The sequence below is a fragment of the Lutra lutra genome, chromosome 4 (assembly GCF_902655055.1).
Source record: "Lutra lutra chromosome 4, mLutLut1.2, whole genome shotgun sequence".
Lineage (NCBI taxonomy): Eukaryota > Metazoa > Chordata > Mammalia > Carnivora > Mustelidae > Lutra > Lutra lutra.
Genome location: NC_062281.1, coordinates 17,430,333 through 17,452,120, shown reverse-complemented (window position 1 = coordinate 17,452,120; position 21,788 = coordinate 17,430,333). Strand labels below are relative to the sequence as shown.

General features: G+C 55.2%; 1 protein-coding gene and 1 long non-coding RNA gene across 2 annotated transcripts; one reads left to right on the top strand and one right to left on the bottom strand.

Annotated features, from left to right (window-relative positions):
* Positions 1-523: 523 nt before the first annotated feature.
* On the top strand, positions 524-18,990 carry FAM83A (family with sequence similarity 83 member A). The gene is made up of 4 exons (XM_047724040.1): positions 524-1,062; positions 9,051-9,218; positions 10,783-10,907; positions 16,797-18,990. The coding sequence occupies exons 1-4, from the start codon at positions 583-585 to the stop codon at positions 17,329-17,331; spliced, it is 1,308 nt and encodes a 435-aa protein (XP_047579996.1). The 5' UTR covers positions 524-582; the 3' UTR covers positions 17,332-18,990.
* LOC125096906 (uncharacterized) lies at positions 16,006-16,943 on the bottom strand. The gene is made up of 2 exons (XR_007126436.1): positions 16,803-16,943; positions 16,006-16,617 (listed from the first exon to the last, which is right to left on the bottom strand). It is a non-coding gene; the product is annotated as an uncharacterized LOC125096906 (long non-coding RNA).
* Positions 18,991-21,788: the final 2,798 nt, after the last annotated feature.

Here is a 21,788-nt window from a genome sequence, read left to right as displayed (position 1 = left end):
CAGAGCAACGCTTTCTCGGAGGACCGGAGGCTGGGACCTCATTGTCACTGGAAGAAAGGAGTGTGCCTGGTAGACAAGCGCTGCCTGGCCTGCGTTCAACTCCCCTCCCCAGGCTGGCGCAGTCTCAGGGAAACCTCTTTCCCCTGCAGGGGAGTTCTTGTCTCCAACCAACTGCGTTGGAACAGAAGCACAGGAGGGGCCAAGGCCCGAGGGTGCTGGGAGAGCCTCCCCGCTCTGACGGCAGGCGGGGGCTCTGGAGAGTTGTGCAATGAGTGCAGAGGACGGCTCCCAGGGCTGAGTGTGCCCGGGCGTGACAGAGCCGGCCCTCAGCCCGCGGGCAGGGCAGTGACGCTGAGATAAGCCAGGGCCTGGCTGTGATGATGATCCTGATCCCGGGAAGTGTTGCTCGCCCTGCGGTAAATCACTTCCTCCAGCGGGCGTGACAGGTGGCAGGTGGATGCCGGGTGCTTCCCAGGAGCACTAAGGGCTCTTCTCCGCCGTGGCATGGCCCGCTTGCCCTGATATCAGGAGGAGCTCAAGCCACAGCCTCCTGTCTGCCACGACCGGGGTGTACGGGGCAACATGAGCTGGTCGAGGCATGTGGGCAAGATCCGGAAACGCCTGGAAGAGGTCAAGAGCCAGTGGGTCCGGCCGACCAGGGCTGATTTCAGCGACAATGAGAGTGCCCGGCTGGCCACAGACGCCCTCTTGGATGGGGGGCCCGAGGCCTACTGGCAGGCACTCGGCCAGGAAGGTGAGGTTGACTTCTTGTCCTCGGTGGAGGCCCAGTACATCCAGGCCCAGGCCAAGGAGCCCTCTTGTGCCCTGGAGCCCCCAGGAGGAGCAGAGGCCAGTCCCCGGGGACTGGACTCCTGCTCCCTGCCATCAGGAACTTATTTCCCCGTGGCCTCTGAGGGCAGCGAGCCGACCCTGTTGCACACCTGGGCCTCAGCCCAGAAGCCCTACCTGAAGGAAAAGTCCAGCGCCACCGTGTACTTCCAAGCGGACAAGCACAACAACATCAGAGACCTCATTCGGCGCTGCATCACCCGGACCAGCCAGGTATGGGGGGCAGGCTCCTGTGTCTCCTTGGCCTTGGGGTAGGGGGAGGAAGGGTGCTGGTGGAGGAGGAGGAGGGGGGTGGGTCCTGCCCAAGGCATGGAGTTCAGAAGACTGGGGCTGAGGAAGGGGTCGCGGATGTTATTGTCTGTCTTGCCCTGGATTACTGACTTTCTGATCCCACCTATCATGGTCTGGGGCTAGACCACTACCACCCCTCACTGGAACTCCTGCCATCGCTTCCTGCCTGCCCCTCCTCTTCCATCTTCCAGTCTCCGTGTGGCCGTAGAGCACTTCTTCTATACTTCAAGTCTAAGTGGGTCCCTTCTCTGCTTAGAGCCCTCCATGGCTCCTAGTTGCCCACAGTGGGAAGAGCAAACTCCTTATGGCTCACAACTTCTCCATCTCCTCTCTCGGCTCCGGCCGCTCTGTCCCTAGGGACCTGCAGACTCTCCAGCCCTCCTTGCTCAGTCTTCAGAGGTTTGCATGTGCCGTTCCCTCTGCCTGGGACTCCTTCAACTTCCCTGCTTTCCACCTGATGAACGCCTACTCCTTCCACAGGACGCAGCACCCAAGTCCCTTTCCTGTCCACCGCCCCCCACCCACCCCAGCTAGGGCCAGGCCCCTCACCTCTGTGCTTCCAAATGAAGGGGCCACCACTGAGACACACACTTGTCCCTTGTCCTCTCAGACTCAGGTTTGACCTGTCTGTCCACAAATGACCCAGCAGCCCCTCAATCCAGCCGGTGGTCAGACAGAAGACAGAATAGGCACAGAGAAGGTTTCTCCCCAGAATATTTACATTTTAATACTTGACTTTAGAAGAAGAAAATAGGGCTACCTGGGTGGCTCAGTGGGTTAAGGGTCTGCCTTCGGATCAAGTCATGATCCAAGGGTCCTGGGGTTGAGTCCCAGGTGGGGTTCCTTGCTCAGCAGGGAGACTGCTTCTCCCTTTCCCGCTGCCATTCCACACTGTTCATGCAGGCTCTCTCTCAAATGAATAAAATCTTAAAAAAAAAAAAAAAAAAGGAAGAAGAAAGAAGAAATATATTTCATGACCAGAGCTTGGCCGGTAGAATTTCAGGCACAGTGATGTGCATTTGGTCATCAGTTCTCCCGCTGCTCTGGATCGAATGGGATCAGTGGCTTCCTGCCGCAGCTGGGGACGGGCTGGGGGGACGGCGGCTTACTCACCCCGGCTGCATGAATGACGAGTCCGAACGGGGTGTTGGCCGCCCACTCCTCCCTCCTGAAGCTGCAGAGGGACAAGAGTAGACTCAGCAAAGGACCAGCTGGTATTTAAGCTCATTTTCTGCTAGGCTCCCAGTCCTGCCACTGAAAGCTGAAGGCTCCAGGAAAAGCCCAGCTTCGGGTGGCAGGGCTGTGTGTGGAAGAGGGGGAAGGACTGCAGTTCTGGAAAATTAGTTAAGGTGACAATGGGTGGAGCGCTGGCTTTTCAGGTCTCAGGGATTTCATGTTTCCGTGACGGGTCCTGAATCGGGCTCCAAGCCTGCTTCACCTTCTCTCTCTGCCTACCTGTGATCCGGAGTAGGGCTGGCTCTGGTCTGTCTGAGGGAAGGTCAGTGCCCACCGAGGGGTAGGGACCAGTGATGTCGGGGAAGTTCTCAACCACAGCTGCAGTTCTGGGGGTGAGTGAGGCTCCCTGGAAGGAAGCCAGTCAGGGCGGGTGAAGCAGTCCCCACCCCCCACCCTGCCGCTGAGTCCCTCCCCTGTCCCCTCTTCCCCACCCAGCTGAGGCTTCTGTCTCTCTGTGGGCCTAAGCCCCGCCCTCCGGCCTGTATCCTTTGTTTCACTGGTACAGCACGTTCTGAATTTAAGATGACACTTCAAGGGGCACCTGGGTGGCTCAGTGGTTAAATCCTCTGCCTTCGGCTCAGGTCCCGAATCGGGCTCCGAGCCTGCTTCACCTTCTCTCTTTGCCTACTTGTGATCCTTGTCCGTCAAATAAATAAATAAAATCTTAAAAAAAAAAAGATGATACTTCAAAACCTGAGGATTTCACCTAAAAGTAAGCATTTCCAGTTCCTCTCAGCAGATGGGAAGAGCTGGCTCTGCTGTCGCTGAGTGGTGACCCACCAAAACCCGCTTTTTGGTGGGTAAGTCCCCTTTGCCGCAGTCCCCACCACGCCCTCTTGTCCCAGGCCCTGAAGCCAGGGAGTTGGGAACCTAGTCACAGGCTGTCCTGTCCACTCAGAGCTGGAGAGTTGATAGGTTTGCATGTTCCCCCTGTGGCTTCAGCCTCCAGAGAGGAAAACACACAGAGCCAGCCCAAGCTCCATGGTTTTTAGACCAGTTTCCACTTCTAAACTAGCAGGAATTCCTTTCCCTCCATGCTCGCATTCCTTTATGCCACAAAACCTAATTCACAGCCGGGCCCTGCACCCAGGTGTCGGAACGGACCCAGAGGCCGACCTCCCTCTGGAGAGCTCCCTGCCTCTGCCTGCCCAAGTAGGGAAGGAGAAGACAACAGGGGTTGGGAGGCAGCCCTGGGTGTGAGCAAGCCTGTGTGCCTGGGAGGGGAGGACAGGGTGACTAAGGCAGGCTTCCTGGAAGAGGGGGCCTCCAAGCTGAGTCTCACAGGCTGAGTAAGAGATGGTCAGGCAGAGAGGAAGGGAAGGGATTCCAGGCAAAGGTCAGGAGGTGTCAGAGGGGTGGGTGGGATGACATACAGGCATGGAAATGACCGGCATGAAATAAGAAGGTTTTGCTCACAGCTCCCTAGAAGCAGGGGGCAAAGCAGGCCATGAGGGACCACACAGGAAGCACGGGGCGGGGGGGCGGGGTGGCGCAGGGAATGCAGGCGCACAGGCCCCTATTATGCTTGTTCAGGCAGGGGAGGGCAGGTAGGGCGAACAGCTTAGGAGTGGCTGGTTGGAATCATGTCAGCAGGCTTTGGGCTCATGGTCTGGGACATGGCCCTGGGGTCATTTAGGGCAGGGGGACCGTTGGCTTGGTGTGCGTCTCGTGCTTCTAGCAAGGTGTGAGCTGGCCTTGGATGGCAGACATCCTAAAAGATGGAAACAGCACAATGAATGCATCCTCTGAGTGTGGTCAGGATCCCTGAGGGTTCCCAGATGGGTTCAGCAGGCCTGGGAGGTCATGCCCTCTCTAACCGGTCCTCTGTGAGAGGCTGGCCGGCCTTCCCACGCCGCCACCCACGCAGCCCAGCGCAGCGGATCGCTGTAGAAGCAGATCCCAGAAGCCAGCTGGCTTCTGGCAGGCCAGATAGAGGGGAGATTTGCAAAACCATAAAAGGCTGCTCCCGCTGACTCCATGGTGCCAGTGCCATTGCTGTTGTTTGGGGAAAACAAAGGAGCCTCAGCACAGACAAGAGAAAGAGGCAAGAAGAGAAGTAGAGGCAGAGAGTGGGGGTTGGGTTGAGATTGTCCCCAACAGGCTGGGCCCCAGTAGGACCCAAACCCCCTCTCCCCTCCTCCACCCTGCTATTCCCAAAGCAGCAGGGTTTCCAGCCCCGGGGAGCTCAGGGGGTGAGGGACTCTCAGCCAGGATTTGAGGTCCCCACAGGATGACCCTTGCTTCTGGGGATTGCCCCAGGGGACCAGCATCTCCCCTAATGGGGCTCCTGGGTCTCTGTGCTGCTCAAATTGCCAAGCCCGCTTGCCAGGCTGGGCTTCCTTCTTTAGCAAGGGGTGGCGGAAATACCTCCTTCTTCCCGGCCAACCCTACCCCAACGTGCTGGTCCAGCGCACTGGCCTACTTTAGTTCTTTTTTACGCCCCTAGAGGTGTCGCACTACTTTTAATCCTCTTCTACAACCTGGACTAAAACATGTTTGCATGGCGTTGTTCTAACATGATTCACACTTGCTCACAAGGCCCATAAAAATCATAGTCAAACGAGAATAAAAACTGTTACTTTTTGCACCTGGATTCACTTATATTATCTGGGCTCAGGGTTAGATGCAGCTTGAATGATAGCTAATGCTCTATTTTTGAACAGTGTTTTGTTGTTTCTTAATATTTTTTATTTATTTATTTGACAGAGAGAGAGAGAGAGAGATCACAAGGAGGCAGAGAGGCAGGCAGAGAGAGAGAGGGGAAGCAGGCTCCTCGCTGAGCAGAGAGCCCGATGCAGGGCTTGGTGCCTGGACCCTGAGATCATGACCTGAGCTGAAGGCAGAGGCTTAACCCACTGAGCCACCCAAGCGCCCTGAGCAGTGTTTTATGGGTAAAGAAACTGAGCCCCAGAGAGGGTAAGTGAGTTGTCCGAAGGCACTCAGCTCATTTCCAGTAGCATGGGGTCTGGAGCCACAGCTCCCTAACACCCCAGGAGAGCACTGTCGTCTGGACAGTGTGTGACCCCTCCGTCTCAGTGTTCCAGAGCTGCAGAGACAAGTTACCAGCCCGCTGGTGGTTTAAAACAAGAGATATTTATTCTCTCCTTTCTCTGAAAGGCAGACCTAACATGGAGATGTCAGCTGGGCCCTCCTTGCTCTGAAGTCTCTCGGGGAGGGTCCTGTCTTCTGCTCCCAGCGTCTGGTGGCTGCGGGCGTTCCTTGGCTTGTGGCCACCTCACTCCAGCCTCTGCCTCTGACTTCATGTGTCCCCCCCACTCCCCCCACCCCGTGTCTCCTCGGAGTATCTTTTTTTTTTTCCAAAATATTTTATTTATTTATTTGACAGACAGAGATCACAAGCAGATAGAGAGGCAGGCAGAGAGAGAGAGAGGAGGAAGCAGGCTCCCTGCTGAGCAGAGAGCCCAATGTGGGGCTCGATCCCAGAACCCTGAGCTCATGACCTGAACCGAAGGCAGAGGCTTTAACTCACTGAGCCACCCAGGCGCCCCCTTGGAGTGTCTTTTACAAGGACACTTGCCATTGGATTTAGGGCCCACTGGATAATCCAGGATGATGTCATTTTGAGAGTCTCTCTCTCTCCCTCTTTTTAAAATATTTCATTGATTCAATTGAGAGAGAGTGCGCACAAGCAGGGGGGCAGGCAGAGGGAGAGGGAGAAACAGACTCCCCACTGACCAGGGAGCCCTAGGTGGGGCTCGATCCTGGGGCAGCAGATACTTAACCATTTGAGCCACCCAGGTGCCCCTCATTTTGAAAGTCTTAATTGCACCTGCGGAGACTTTTTCCAAGGGAGATCACGTCCACAGATTTTGGTGGTCAGGATGTGGACATATCATTAGGGAGGACGTCATTCATTCCATGACACCCTGTAAGGGACTGAAGAGATTATGGGCCTTGAGTCAATCCGCTGGGAGCCAACAGGAGGCCAACAGGATAAACCTAGACATCATGAGCCTGTTTTTCCAAGCATCCCTCCAGTCACGACGTGGGGTTATTGGTAAACATGGCCGCTTCTCTGTTCAGTCTGTCACCAGCCCTGTCTCTGGGAACCAAGGACTTGCTGGAACACAACCGGGGAGGATTTACTGACCTCCTGGGGAGAGAGAGGCGTCCCTCTCACCTATACCGCCCTCAAGGAGGAACCATTTCTCTTCCAGCAGCGAGGGCCTGGGTTGCTGCTGGCACTGTAAGTTTAAATGTGTAGAGACAATCGTGTGCTTACAGGGCCATGGTTTTAAAGGAGCGTGGCCTCCCTATTAGAACTTCTTTTCTGCCTTCCTACCCCTGTCCAGACAGTCACATCATCTGGGCAGGAAGTCAGATCCATGTGGGTACCAGACAATCCTTTGTCTACTTCAATGACCCTCTTCTTGTCCTGGCTACTTCCCAGGTGTTGATGGTCGATATATCTATATATCTGTATATACATATATATCTCTATAGAATACATATATCTCTCTATATATAATACACACACACACACACACACAGCAATTATTAGAAAAATGGTGGAACTTTATTATAGGTAATGTTGAAAACTGCCATACTGCCCAGTCCAAACCTGTCCACTAGTTTGGGCCTTGTGCTTGCTAATGTGTCTACACACCGCTTTCCCTCACTCGCAGTCATACTGGACAGACTATCATCGCTTCTCGGCCTTTTGGCTAAGATCAAGTGCATACTGGACAGACTATCATCTTGTGCTCTGTTATCCTTTTTCACTGAATTCATTCATTGCTAATACACCTGTGTCGAGCATGGATCATACAACAGTTTTGCTTCAACATTTCACCATGTCTCACAGTTTTCATGTGACCGTTATAATTATCATTGCTAATGGCTGCCATATCCACTTGTCAATATGCCATGATTTGGGTATTAGGACAGACTTTTGATTGGGTGACACCGGTCTAATTCTGCTCTAGTCCCACTGTGTGGGGGACCCCCACCACGGAGCAATTCTCAGACAGCTGGATGTCCCAACCCATGCCAGTCCGGAGCTCAGACAGGAGACTCCAATGACCCTTTTCTTCCGTTTGGTCAGTCTGCTACAGTGATTTACGACACTTTCTATATTACCAGTTTATTACAAGGGGTAGAACTCAGGCACAGCCAGATGGAAGAAATTCACACAGCAAAGTATGGGGAAGGGCATGGAACTTCCATGCCTTCTCTGACCACTCTGCTCTCCCCAAATCACCAACCCAGAAGCTCTCTGAACCGGTGGTCTTGGGTTTTTAGGTGGGTTTCGTTACATAGGCACGACTGATTACATCACTGGCATTTGCAGTTGATTTAACCTCCAGCCCCTCTTGTCTTTCCTTGGAGTAAGGAGGTGGGAAGGACCGACAATTCCAACCCTCTAATCGCACAGTAGGTTCCCCTGGCAACCAGCCCCCATCGGACAGTCACCTCATTAACACAACAAAGGGCCTTCATCGGTCCCTCTCATCACTTAGGAAATTCCAAAGGCTTTAGAGCTTGGTGCGGAAACAGGGATAAAGATCAAACACACGTTTCTTTTTATAAATCACAATATCGTGGAAAACAACCCCAAACACAAGAAGAACATGCATTGACATCTACAGTGGGAAAGTCGAGGGTAGGACTGGCTTCAAAACATGACTGAAACCAGATGTTCGAAGGACGCTCGAGTGAGGCTGGCCATGTGCTTGGTCCTGGGGCTGACTTCGTTCTCGGGCGGCAGCGGCCACGTGGCGGCAAGATGGCTGCCGGCAGCCGTAGCTCACACTCCACTCCCGGAGCGACCCGCGCAGCAGGAACGCCGCCTTTCCGGGAGTCCCCGAACGAGTCCTGGGCCGGCTGTCATTAGAATAACTTAGGTCATGTGAGCGGCCCTGGGCCAATCTCTGGGGCCGGCAGGGGATGCCGTGCTCTCATTGGTCTGGCCTTGGTGATGTGCCCGCCTCGCGCCCAATCGGGCGCCTGGCAGTGGCCCCGCCCAAACACGTTGCTTGTGCCGGAGAGATGACTGCTTGCGGCGAGTTGGGGTGCTGCTGGCAGGTGGAGGTTTGGGTCCTTAGCAGCGGGGCCTGCACACGTCTCCCCCTCCGTTGTTGGAATTCTGGGGCTCTCTCCTCCCCATGGTTCTGTTAGGCTACAGGAGGACTCCGTTGTCCATCCCGCTGGGGCATCTCTGCCTTGTCTAGTCTCTCTCTAGGGTCTCCCCAGGGATTTTGCTCGAGGCAGTATGCTGTGGCTTAAAAACTTCGGAAAACCAGTGTCCATGGAGTGCCTTCGAGCGCCACGTGGCTGAGCAGCCGGGACTTGACTTCCAGACCTCAGCTCCGAACCTGCCTGACCACGTCCCCTTGCCCTTCTCCTCCCCTCCTTGTGCCTTTGCGTCTCTGCCTTTGCCTCCTTCCTCCCGTGCATGCTGCGCTCCGGCCGTGGGCCCCGAGGCCGGGGGGCCCGTGGTTGGATTGGACAGATGGAGTCAGCGCCGAGGGCTCCGCTCCAGCTCTTTTCCCTGCAGTGCTGCCCTGGCGGAGCCCCCCACCTCGTGCTGTCTCCTCCAAAGCAGCAGCAAGGGCAGCTGCTGTCTTCGGCCCATCGGGACCTAGGAAGCTCGGTGGAAACCAGTTAGCTCCTGGCCCCTGACTTTTTGTTTCCACCCCTCTGCCCTGGCCCAGGTCCTGGCCATCCTGATGGATGTGTTCACGGATGTGGAGATCTTCTGTGACATTCTAGAGGCGGCCAACAAGCGTGGGGTGTTCGTCTGTGTGCTCCTGGACCAGGGAGGTGTGTCGCTCTTCCAAGAGATGTGTGACAAAGTCCAGATCTCTGACTGCCACCTCAAGGTAGGGCCCCCAGCGAGCATCCAGAAGGTATTTTGTATTAGGATGGGATAGCTTAGGCCGTGCTTACCCCCGACCACCCCCATCTCAATGGCTCAGCGTAGTAAAGGTTTATTTCTTGCTCAAAGGCCAGCGTAGGACAGACAGCCCTCCCTCCTCCTGCAGCTACACCGTAAGGAAAACGTGGTCTCCAAGATGGCAGGGAGCCAGAGAGCAGGGGGAGGCCGCGGGACCCGGAAGAGATTGCCATCACCCCTGCCTACCACTCTTTGGCCTCACGAAGATCCACGGGGGCTGCGAACTGAAAGGGGCCCATGGGTGTCTCATGGGCCGCAGTCGGTGCCGCATGTGCCTTGATCTTTCCGCTGAAGAAGCCCGGTGGCCGCGCTTCCCAGGCCCGGGCAGCATCGGCGCGGAGGACTCCACAGCCCCGACAGGAAGCTGATCCTCTTGGGCTGAACCCAACTCCCCACCCACTTCCCTCTTCTGGCAAGGAGAAAAGAAACCCAGAGATAGGTTTTCGTCGTGTCAGATTTAGGGCAGCTGACTCGAGGCCCAGCGTAGGACCGCCCAGTGCTTACCAGCACGCCGGTGGGTGGGTCCCTTGGTGACTGGCTCTGGCTCAGCCCCGTCAGCCTCCAGGAGACCCCGCCATCCTCCTTTTCTCCCGCCCTTCCCCTCCTCACTGCCTGGGACGAAGCCGAACTTCTGGCGCCTCCCCAAGCCGTAGGCCTCCAGGCTTGCTTGACCTGGATCTCACCTCCTCAACAGGAGGCCATCAGCACAGGCCTTGCCACCATGGCCCACTCCAGCCACGCCTGCCAGTCCTCTGCCCACCAAGGGACGACGGCATGTGGCCCTCCTCTCAGCGTGTCACAGAGCTTATGGAGAGGCTGGAAGCATTGGGCATCCCCTTCCAAGAGCCTGCCCAGAGACCAGGGACATTCACGGGATCACAGCAGGATCCCACCTGTCTCAGAGATCCCCAAGCTTGACCCACCTTTTCATTTTTCCAGCGTCACAAGGGTTCTGGCTGAGGCCTGGGGCAGCAGGTGTTCCTGGGGCGGGGGAAGGGACAAATGGGACCATGATTTGGGCTGTGGACACAGCTTTCCTTGTGAGAATCGAGGGCCCACTGAAGTCTCCACAAAGGTACCCCCTCTGACTGCACTTCCCTCTGACCAGCTTGGGGTCAGGGACTCATGTCACTAAAGCCACTAACAAGGCAAGGCTGGGCTTGCCAGGCCTCTGTGGTCCCTGGGAGCCTAGACGGAGGGCTCCTTGGCATTAGGTCCTCCTCTTTCTTCTGTTTGCCACTTTGTTTAAATTCTACCATCTCCCTTTTCCTCCCTTCCTCCACCCCCCATGACTTGGATAATGTCAGGACAATGAAAAGAATTTAGAAAATTCAGCCAAGAGAAAAATAAAAATAGCCGATGAGCCTATGAATTAGAGATTATCCCTGCCTGTGTCTTGCGTGTCCTTCCAGATGTTTTCCTAGGCAAACCTGTATCTATATGTACGGAAACAGTGGATTTCCGTGACACCCCGACTCCCCTTCCAACAGAACATCTCTATCCGGAGTGTGGAAGGAGAGGTGTACTGTGCCAAATCAGGCCGGAAGTTTGCTGGCCAAATCCAGGAGAAGTTCATCATCTCGGACTGGAGATACGTCCTGTCGGGGTCGTACAGGTGAGCACTGGGCTTCCCCTGCCGAAGGCTTCGAGGAAGCCAAGGCTGAGCCTGGCACAGAGCAGCCCCAGCAGCTCCGGCACTTATCCCTGCCTGGCGGCTCCCAGGGTGCTGCTCGGGCAGAGCTGGGACTTCATCACATACTTGAGGCTGGAGGCAGGACCAGCCTGGGCAGAAGGCAGACATCTGGACCCTTCACAGCAGGTGGGGGGCAGGGGTCACTTTGGGGTAGAGAGGCACTTCCCCGTTTCCCTGCAGATTGCAATAGGACACGGAATCTTCTTCTTCCCTCCTCAGCTGTCTCAGGCGTGTTGGTAAAGTTGTGCAGTTCGTTTTGGGCTCTGTGTGTATGTGTGCCTGTGTTCTATTTTATTTTCAGAAGTGTGTCCAGACTCCTTGGGACCTAATACTGGTGCTGGGGTCTGGCCGTGGCAGCCTCAACTAGAAGTCAGATAACAGAGGTTCAATTCCCAGCTCTGTAGCTTCCTGGCTGGGTGACCTTGGGCAAGTCACTGCACCTCTCTGTTCCTTTCTTCATTCGACATTCTGTAGAGACCTACTGGGTACATACCAGGCATGCTTCAAGGCTGGGGTGCCCCTCTGGAGCTCCCATTCAAACCAAGGAGGTAAACAACAGCCAGTTGTGACCTGCTCGGTCGGTAGAGCATGTGACTCTTGATCTTGGGGTTGTGAGTTCAAGCCTCCTGTTGGGTGTAGAGATTGCTTTAAAAAAAAAAAAAAAAAAAGAACCAGTACAGAGAAGAGACAGAGCGCTGGGGGAGGGAAGCGAGCCTGGGAAGGGGTAACCGAGCTGGGTAAAGCTCCCCTTGGCTCCCCTTGGCTCTCTCTCCACCTTTCCCTGCGCCACCATTTGCCCGGCTGCGCAGTGGCCTGTGCGGAGCTGAGTGAGGTGCCGTCAGGCTGCAGGGGGAGGAAGCCAGTTCCTAACTCCTCTGTCAGGAGGGGCTCTGAGACGGGCAGCCCTGAGGGGACACCTCCGGCATCCAGGGGTCACTGAGCCTCCCGTGTATTTCCACCCACAGCTTCTCTCCTTGTTTTGCTTCACTGGGCACCTGTGGCAGAGGGCCCCACGGGCTTCCGATCCTTGGGCCCGGCACCCAGCACGCGCTTGCTCTGTGAGAGGCTGCGGTGGGACTGAGCGTCTCTCCCCAAGTGGCCAGAGCCACCTTCTCGGCTCTGGTTCTTTCCTTGGAGAGTGACAAAGGCCTCTGGGCATCAAGCCATGAGGCTCTGGGTGGGATCTGAGCCTCAAACCACTCGTCAGGACTTTTGAGGCCTCTGACCTTGACCTCTGACCTTAACTAAGCTGCCACTAGACTTCGCTCACCACCAGGATGGGAAGGGTCAGATCTCTGTCGGGGCAGCTGCCCCAGATCCAAGGCCCAAGCCTGGAGTCAGGGGCCCACCATAGCTGAGAAACTCTCTCTCATTCTTTCTTTGATTTTTACTGGGAAATTCACATAATCTAAAATGAGCCATTTTAAATGTGTAATTCAGTGACATTTAGTACATTTGCTTGTGTGCGACCGTGATCACTGTCTAGTTCCAAAATATTTTTCTCATGGGTAAAGAGCTACAGAGCGGCGTGGTGTGTGCTCTGAGATCAGCATGAGCTAAGAAGGTGCCCAGGCATCAACCAGAGCTCCCACGTCTGCTGGCAGGTCCAGGACGTTGGTGCCTTTGGGGTTGGGCCTTGGAGGGCATAGCATGAGAACCTAACTGGCCCTGATTCCGGTCCTGCCCTGACCCACACTTCTACCTCTGAGCTTTCTATACCAGGAAGAGAAAAATTTTTAAACACAAGCCAAATCAAATTACTTGCATCCTTAAAATCCTTCCATGTTTGTCACTGCGACTAGGGGAAAAAGAAAAATTCATGCTTACCATGGCCTCTGTCTGAGCTGGATTTTCCTTCCTCTCCACTGTGCTGTAGGTGCACTGTGTTCCTCCAGTCTTTCATGCTCTTTCAGGCCTCAGGGCCTTTGCACTTGCTGTGTATTCCCTCTTTTGGAGAGCTCATTCTTGCTATCTTAATCCGCTAACTCCTTACCTTATAGTTTCCAGATCATCTCCTAGAGAGCCTCTCTGTGGATTTGTTGAGCCAAGATTGTAAACCTGGTGTCAGAATCTGGATTGGGTCTGTTTTCTTCTCTGTTGCGTTCCTGGCATGAAGTACAGTTCATCCAGTGCCTGAATATTTTATATGACCATAATATTTGCTGAATGAATGAATGAATGAACAAATTAATGAAAGTCCACGTAAGGTCCTGGCCATCCAGGGTAGCTAGGGGAACAAAGCATTTCAAACCCTGTGCCTCATTACACATTAGCAGGACATGAAATCGATTTGGTGGATGATGCCTGGAATTTTTTTTTTCTTTTTGGTAATGAAATAGGATAGAATAAATATACTGAGGGCACACTGAGGTAAGGAATGTTCTGGAAACTGTTGTGTGGTGATGTTTGTGTTTGTACATGTGAGTAGGTGATGATGTAAAATGTATTTCTCCAAGATTAGCCACTGTAAGTCTGAAGAAGAACAGGCAGGAGGACTGGCTCGGTTGTTGTGGAACTGGAGTAATCCTGACGAGGTGGCATTGGAGGAGGGGCAGACAGACTGACAGATGGAACAGAGCAGAAAACCCAGATGTCTCTGGGGCGTGTTAGAGTGGTGGGGAAAGGGGGAACTGGAAAAAAATAAATTCCCCACACAGAAAATTTGATTCCACTACACACATACACCAAAAAAAAAAAAAAAAAAAAGAAAGAAAGAAAAGAAAAGAAAGAAAGAAAAAGAAAAAATCAAAAAAGCCACCTTCCAATAGATTAAAAGGCCTGAAATGTCAAAAACAAACTTTAAAACTCTTAGTAGAAAAGAATAGATGAATATCTTTTAGACCTTAGGATAAGGACTGGGTGTCTTATCACAGACACCCCTTTTTTTTTTTTAAGATTTTATTTATTTGAGTGAGAGGGCACAAGTGGGTGAGGGGCAGTGGGAGGAGCAGGCTCCCCGCTGAGCAAGGAGCCTGATGCAGGACTCGATCTCAGGATGCTGAGGTCATGACCTGAGCCAAAAGCAGATGCTTTTTTCTTTTTTTTAAGATTTTATTTATTTATTTGTCAGAGAGAGAGGGAGAGAGTGAGAGAGCACAGGTAGAGCGAGTGGCAGCCAGAGGGCAAGGGAGAAGCAGGCTCCCTGCTGAGCAGGAAGCCTGATGTGGGACTCGATCCCAGGACCCTAAGATCATGACCTGAGCTGAAGGCAGTTGCTTAACTGACTGAGCCACCCAAGTGCCCCCACACGCCCCTCTCTTGTGTTAAACAGAACACAAAAAAGCCTTGACTATAACAGATTGCTAAATCCAACGATATTACAATGAAGAACTTTGGTTCTTGAAAGAACGCTGAGAGAAACTGAAAGTCGGGTTACAGAGTGGGAGCAGGTTTTCATGATGCCCTCGCAAGGTTAGTGTCAAGGACCACAAAGAACTCCCGTGAATCATGAGAGAAAGAAGCATGAGGCAGAGCAGGTGGGAGGCGGGAGCAGGCATCTCAGCTGGGAGCCAACACGCGGGAAAACACCAAGAGGGCTTCTGCACCATCCGTGACCAGAAGCATACAAATGAAGGCTAGAATGAGTTGCCATTTTATACCTTTTCGAGTAGCAAAAAAAATAATACTGACAATACCAAATGCTGGGTGTACACGATCTTTTTACGTTGCTGGTGGGATTACAAGTTGATCAAATGACTTTCTAAAGAGTTTGGAATTTTCCGCTAAAGCTCTATTCACCTGGTCTATAATCCAGCAATTCCCCTCCTAGAGGTACTTCTAAGAGACTGAGTCCACGGGACAGTAAAAGACATGTGTAAGAAGGCTCATTACAGCACTGGTCGCCACGGAAATACTGTGGAAGCAACACGAATGGTTGTCAGTGGGAGACGGGAGGAGTAAATCGTGATCTAGCCACCAGTGAAATATTATACAGCAGGAAAAATTGAATGAGGTACGGCAACCAGAGACAACTTGGGTAAATCTTAGTAATATAATATTAAGTGGGGAAAAAAACCCCAAAATATTACATACATGTTAAAAACAACTAAAATATTTTCTTTCCAGAATACATAAAACTTTTTTTTTTTTTTTTTAAACAGAGAAAGGAAAGTATGGGAACTGGAATACAGGATTCAGGGTGATGATTCCCTCTTTCGTGGGGGCGCGGACCTGGAAAATAGGTTGCTGGGAGAGAGCATATGGCTAGATGGTAACTTTTTATTTTAGGTGGTAGGTTTGTTGGTATTTATTACATTATTTAAAATAAACTAATAAATAGCTACAAAAATTAAAACAGGCCAGGAATAGATCAGTCATGAGAGTGGCCCTTGAGCCAAAGATTGTGACAAAGTCAGTTCCATGTACGAAGGACCAAATAGCCATGGAAAGGACGTGTATTTCCTACCAGGGGTGGTGATGAAGTGTCATAGCTCCGGCATGGAATGACGGCTACACAGGGTATGGAGGAGAAGCCCAGCGTGGTGCACGGTTGTGCAGGGGTCTGCAGGGACACCAAGGGACTTGAGGGGGGCCCCTGCTGAGGTGTAGGGCACAGGGGGCGTGGGAGCCTGAAAAGTTGCCAGGGCACCCTTGCACCTGTTTTGTTGCGCAAAGCACGCAGTTGCTTGGCCTGATCTAGTCTGATTCCAAACAACACAAGGCCACTGACGTCTTAGTGTAGCCAGGAGTCCCCCGCTGTCCCCGTGTCTGCCACCTTCCCTGTGCCCTTGCTGGCGCACCCGCATCAGCTGCTCACCTCTCTGGGGTGTGTGGGTGGCCCAGGATGGGGGTGAGGCGTAAACAAAGCCTCATTGTTCTTCCCAGGATTGGCCCCGCCTTGCGTGGGACCCACCCCACCTCTCGGAGCAGGGACTCTGCAGACTGGGCTGGTGGATGGGGTGGGGGTGGGTGGCTGAGACCGTTGGTTGGGGGTCATTCCTATCCCCCCACTTCCGAGTGACCATGTCTCCCTCTGACTATCCTACCATGGTTGCGCTCCAGGCCTGGGTGCCCATTATTAGCCTCTGTGCTCTCACCAGGCCTTTTCAAGGGTTTTGGGTGGGAGTAGGGGTGTGTGTGTGGGGGGGTTAATGAGGAGACTTGTCCATCCGAGAGAAAAAGGAATTTGGTTAAATCAAGGAATCGTAAGAAGCAATCCATAAATGCCTTCGGCATTTTGTTTTCATGTAAAGCCAGTAAATGGAGGAAGGGCCGAGGCCTCTGCCCACGTCCCTGTGTCTGGGCCAAGTGCACGCGAGCTGTGTCATTCCCATTCCCGCGTGCCCGCCTTGTGTTCCCTCTTCCGAGCCCACTCCCACGGAGGAGCAGCCCGTGTTACGCAGCTGCCTTGCCCAGACCCCTCTTTGGTTAGAAGGGGCAGGGGTTCCCACATTTCACAGGGGGCTTCAGCAGCTAGGAGACTCATGAGCACAGAGCTGGGGACACTGGGACTCAGCTCTCACTTACCCTTTTGGGCTTCAGCAGGAGAGCCAGGATCTGAGCACCAGGAGGGAACCCTGAGGCCAGAGATCCCGTCTGGTGCCTTTATTGTTCACCTGCAAACACTTGCTGATTTCTGCACTGTGGGTCTTGCCATCCGTGAAGCGGGTACCAAGGTCGCCCTGCAGGGGCTCTGCAGGTTGAAATGAGCAGACCAGAGGCGGGGAGAGCTAATGTGAAGTCCTTCCCCCCAGCCAAGCATGAGCCCACTTCCCCCAGGGGAGCCTGCGGGGGTTGGGGGGGGGTGTATTGTGGGGGAGGGGACTCGCGAGGCCTCCCCGTCCCACCCTTCACTCTCCTCTTCCCCCGCAGCTTCACCTGGCTCTGCGGACACGTCCACCGGAACATCCTCTCCAAGTTTACGGGCCCAGCGGTGGAGCTGTTCGACGAGGAGTTTCGCCACCTCTATGCCTCCTCCAAGCCTGTGATGGGCCCAAAGTCCCCCAGGCTGGTGGCACCCCTGCAGCCTGGAGCAGGCCGCAGCCCCCCTTCCGGCCGCCTCAGTGGCAGCAGCCGCTCCGCCAGCGACCACACGTCCTCCAACCCCTTCAGCAGCCACTCGACGGGCAGCAACCCCCAGAACCAGAGTCTGTCGGCGTCCTCGGGGCCCAGCAGTCCCCTGGCCCCCAACCCCGCTCTGCCCCTCAGGCTTCAGCCCCACCCTGGCCCGTGGGGGGCCCTGAGCCCACAAGCCCCCTTCTCCCTGAGGCCCCACGACAGCACGCCAGCTCCCTACAGCAACCTCAACGCCTACAGGCCCACGCGGCTGCAGCTGGAGCAGCTGGGCTTGGTGCCCAGGACGGCCCACATCTGGAGGCCATTTCTACAAGCCTCCCCTCATTTCTGATGGGTCCCTTCCCCCAGCAGCCCTCCAGGGGCGGGGCTGGACATGCCGGGACTGTCTGGCCCAAGGACCTCCACCTCAATGACTAGCAGCTTTGAACTTGCTTTTCTTTGAACTAAAAGTGCTCGGACAACATCGTTGCCTGTGTTTGTTCCCAGGCCTGTGACCATTCACTTGCCAACACCCACCAGTCCTGGGGGTTTCCGCTCTAGTTTGGCCTATGGAGCACATTTGAGGAAGTTCCAGGGAAGTGGGGAGTGGGGAGCTAGAGGACAAAAGCATGAAAATAGAGTCCTTTTCTTCCAAAGAGCAGCCAGCACTTTAATAATCATGTTTCCTGAATCTGTGTAATGTAAGAAGAGGCAGATGCAGCCCAAGTTTACATATGAGTAAACTGAGGCACTAAGAGGTAGATTGTGTGACCAGGGTCCTCCTGTTTCCCAGTGCCCAGGGATGGCCTACTGTACAAAAGGTATGGGAACATTCAGGGTGTTTCTGGTAAAGGTGGTAAAGGTAATACTCAGGTAATACCGAGGTACCCCTGGGCCTGATGAATTAGGGTTAAAACCCCTAGTGTGGGGTCGGTTGAAATTGTAGCCCCCAGGGATGGGGCAAGCCAAAGCGTCTAGGGGATGGAGTTGGGCAAAGCCGTTCATCAACTCAGGTCCTGGCTTCGGGGAGACTTGGGCTGGTCTCGAGGTCCTTGAGTCTGGGCCAGTCCCAGGGGTTTGCAGTGTCAGGATCTGGGAATGGCCCTACAGCAATTGCCCAGGGCAGCCCAAGGCAACCAGGAAAGGTTCAGCATTGACCTTGCAGCTCCCTTGTAGTCAGACCCAGGGGCCTCCATTTGGCTTGTTGACGCCTGAAGCAAGGATGCCGGGCCCCCCCAGGCCCCATCATTCATTCATGGTCAGATTCACAGCACACCCTGTATTCCGGAGGTGACCCCAGATCTCAGGGGCGCAGCCTAGCTGGGATACAAGAATACGGCAAGCACAGGGAGGACCAGGCAGTCCAGTTTGGAGAGGTCAGGGGACACTTACCAGAGAAGTGACATTTAACAAGACCTGACGAACAAAGGCCTTAAAAGCGGAGGGAGGGCTGGGACCCAGGCTGCGCCAGCCTGATGGAAGCAGGCACAGAAGCCCGGCAAGCATCTTCCTGTTTCTTTTTAAAGATTTTGAGAGAGAGAGAGAGAGAGACACTGCACGAGCAGGGAGGAGAGGGAGAAGGGCTCTCTGCTGAGCAGGGAGCCCAGACACAGGACTCGATCCCAGGACCCCGGGATCATGACCTGAGCTGAAGGCAGACGCTTAACCGACTGAGCCACCCAGGCGCGCTACATCTTCCTGTTTCTATGACCTCCCCTTGCCACCAACCTCAGCAAATGTCTTCCTGTTGCCCGTCTCTGGCTCAGCAGCTTTGCCTTTGCCACAGAGAGCTGGGAGGACAGAGCCCTTCCTCCTGTTGGCTTCGGAACCCAGCAGCTCACGGCATCCCAAGTCATGCTCTCCAGAGGGTACCTCCCTTCAGCCCATCCTTGTGTTTGCCCAGTGTTTGGCAAAGGCAACGGTGTCTTTGCTTCTGTTTTCTTTTAAAATAGTATTCCTGTCCTCATTTCATTTTTTTTCTCCTCCTTGGTTTCCGAAATTCCAACAACAGCAAACAAACAAACAAACAAAAAGAAACCTTTTGGTTCCTGATTTTTTTTTTTAAAGATTTTATTTATTTATTTGACAGACAGTGATCACAAGTAGGCAGAGAGGCAGGCAAAGAGAGAGGAGGAAGCAGGCTCCCTGCAGAGCAGAGAGCCCGATGTGGGGCTCGATCCCAGGACCCTGGGACCATGACCTGAGCCGAAGGCGGAGGCTTTAATCTGATGCGCTGATTTCCTGCTGACGGCTGTGACAAGGTTAGAACAGTGGGGTGCCGCCGAAGGTTCTAACCTGGATTCCACAGTCTGCTGAGAAAGCTTCGGGAAGGTGACGCTTGTGAGGGACTATGAGCCCCCGAGGCCGTTCTGCTTCTGCCTGCTTCTGGCTCAGTCTGGGTGGAGAAGGGCAGCCCTCCTGCCCCCATCACTCTCCACCAGCCAGCTTCCCCACCGCGGCCTCCCGAGGGCCCCACAAATACTGTTTCTCCTCCCCTGGACACTCTGTCGCGCGCGACCCCCGCCTGCTGGGGCGTTAGCTGCGGTTTGCTGCGGCCGACGGACTAGGAGCACAAGTGAGGGTCACTTGCAGGCAGGAACTTCAAGAGCCTGGGAGCCGTTAGCCAGGCAGTAGCCCGCCTCAGACGGAGCCCCTCTGCCGGCCCAGGTTCCCAGGAGACTCTGGTGGGTAGGACCTCCCTCTCCTACCCACCAACCCCGCCGCGGATGGATGAATCGTAGGAGCCAGAAATAAACCTCTGTTACGTAAGCCACCGAGATCTGGGGTCACTGATTACTGCATCACGAGCCAGCCTAGCCTCATACAACGTAGGGACACGCTCATGTGAGGCTGGGCTATTTGTGGGATGGCCTCCTGAGGACCCTCAGCCCTGGGCTTTCACCCCAAGACCTCAGGAGGGTTTTACACACATGGCAAGAGTGACCGAAGATCCAAAAAACCCTTACCCAAGTTCCCAATCCTCCCAAACCCAGTTTGCCCCATCTTGAATTTTGCTCTGGGCTAGAATCACCCCTGCACCTGCCTCGGCCGCCCTGCTTGCTAGGAGCCGTCCTAGACACACGGCGTCTCTGCCACAGTGTGTAATTCTGCAGTAGCCTTGGGGCACCGTGGGGCTCCCACGGGCCACCCCCAGGAAGCCCATGAGAGAATAAGAGAAATAGCGTGAGAGTGTTACCCGGGGGTGGTTCAGGGAGAGCCAAATGCATACCCCAGCCCAGGGGTCAGGGATCACGTTATCCACCCATAGGGTCACAGCCAGGACCCCCCGGAGGGGTCAGTCCCCTGAGCCTCTCCTGGGAGTTACCCCTTGTGTCCATATGGGCCTCACCAGATACTGATCGCTCATCTCCCTGTCTGCCCTGTAAGAGCCCCGGGGCCCAGGATGCTTTGCTGGCCCGAGGGACCCTGACCTCGGGCCGGGCTGGTTCCAGCGCCCAATGAATGGCCACTGACCAGTGAAGGCACTTTGGTCCTGCAGGGGACACAAACGCTCAGCACGGCCGACTCTCCCCCCGCCCACTGCTGCTCTCGCCTTGGCGGGAGCTCCCTGCGCCCAGCCTGCTGGCCTGTCCCAGGAGGGCCTGAGCCCCATCTTCCAGCGCTTCGTTCTCTGGGCCTTGTCCAAGCAGTTGGGCACAGAGAGACTGTCACTCACTTTCTCAGCTTCCCCGCGGGGAGCGTCTGTGTGTGGGCAAAGCTGTCTCGGGAGAGGATAAACACCACAGACACACGCGCGGGCATCGACACAACCTCCTCCTCCTCGTCGTTCATGGGGTTTGGACTGAGACGGACGGGCCGCGTCCTGACTGCTCCTTCCTTCTCTCCTCTGCGGGCCGGGGGAGCGGGGCTGTCCCCATGGTGCCGGGCCTCACCCCCCGACAGCTTGGGACGAATGCGGAGCCCAAGCGGCCCTCCCTGAGGAAGACCGCCTTCCTCTTGCTGGATGCTGCTTTTGAGGGGCGCCCGGGTCTCGCCTGCCATCAGGCTCCCGCTGAAACCCTGGCTGTCCCCGGTCTTGACCCTGTGGGCCTTCGGACCGGAGCTGCACCCTGGGCTTGTCCCCTCACCCCGCGGACTTGGGGCTTGCCAGCTTCCATACCCGCGTACCCGGTTCACTACTCGAGCTGTCCGTACAGACGGACGGACAGAGCTAGGGACGCAGGCATAGATGGGCACACTGCGGGTCCTGCTGCTCGAGAGAATCCCTCTGCCTCATCAAGGCCTCAGCCGCAGATCCAGTCCCGTTCCGAGGTGCTGGGCGAGGGCTTCCACGCACAACTTGGGGACGCGGAGGGGGGGGGGGCGCGGTGGGCAGAGTCCCGCCGGATCGGGGCCTGGCCGGTCCATGCGGGCTGCTCCGTCCACCCTGCTGCTTGCGCCGTCTGTCCCCACAGCACTCCTGTCCCGTCCCGCTGCGGGACAGCGGACGGCTGAGTCTGCCCGCCAGGCCTCCGGAGATGGCCGTTCTCCATTCCGATGGCGCCTCTCTGCCCGCGGAGGCAGGGGCTTGCTTCTGGCGGCTGCTCTTCGAGAACGGCGCTTCCAGACTTGTCTTCCGAACACCCACACGCTGGGAGCGCCTCGCAGGCCCCCCCTCCCCCATGCCCTCCCCCACCCCGGAGGGGCGAGCGGGCGCAGCTGTTCCGGGAAGCCGGGAAACGTCTAGTTCACATTTCGTTGCTGAATTATTCTAGCCCAAGTCCTGGGACGCCAGGCTTGGTTTCCACGCCAGAAGGGCCCGGTTTCATGTATTTCATCCCGAATTTGGCCTTTTGGGGTGCCAGGAGC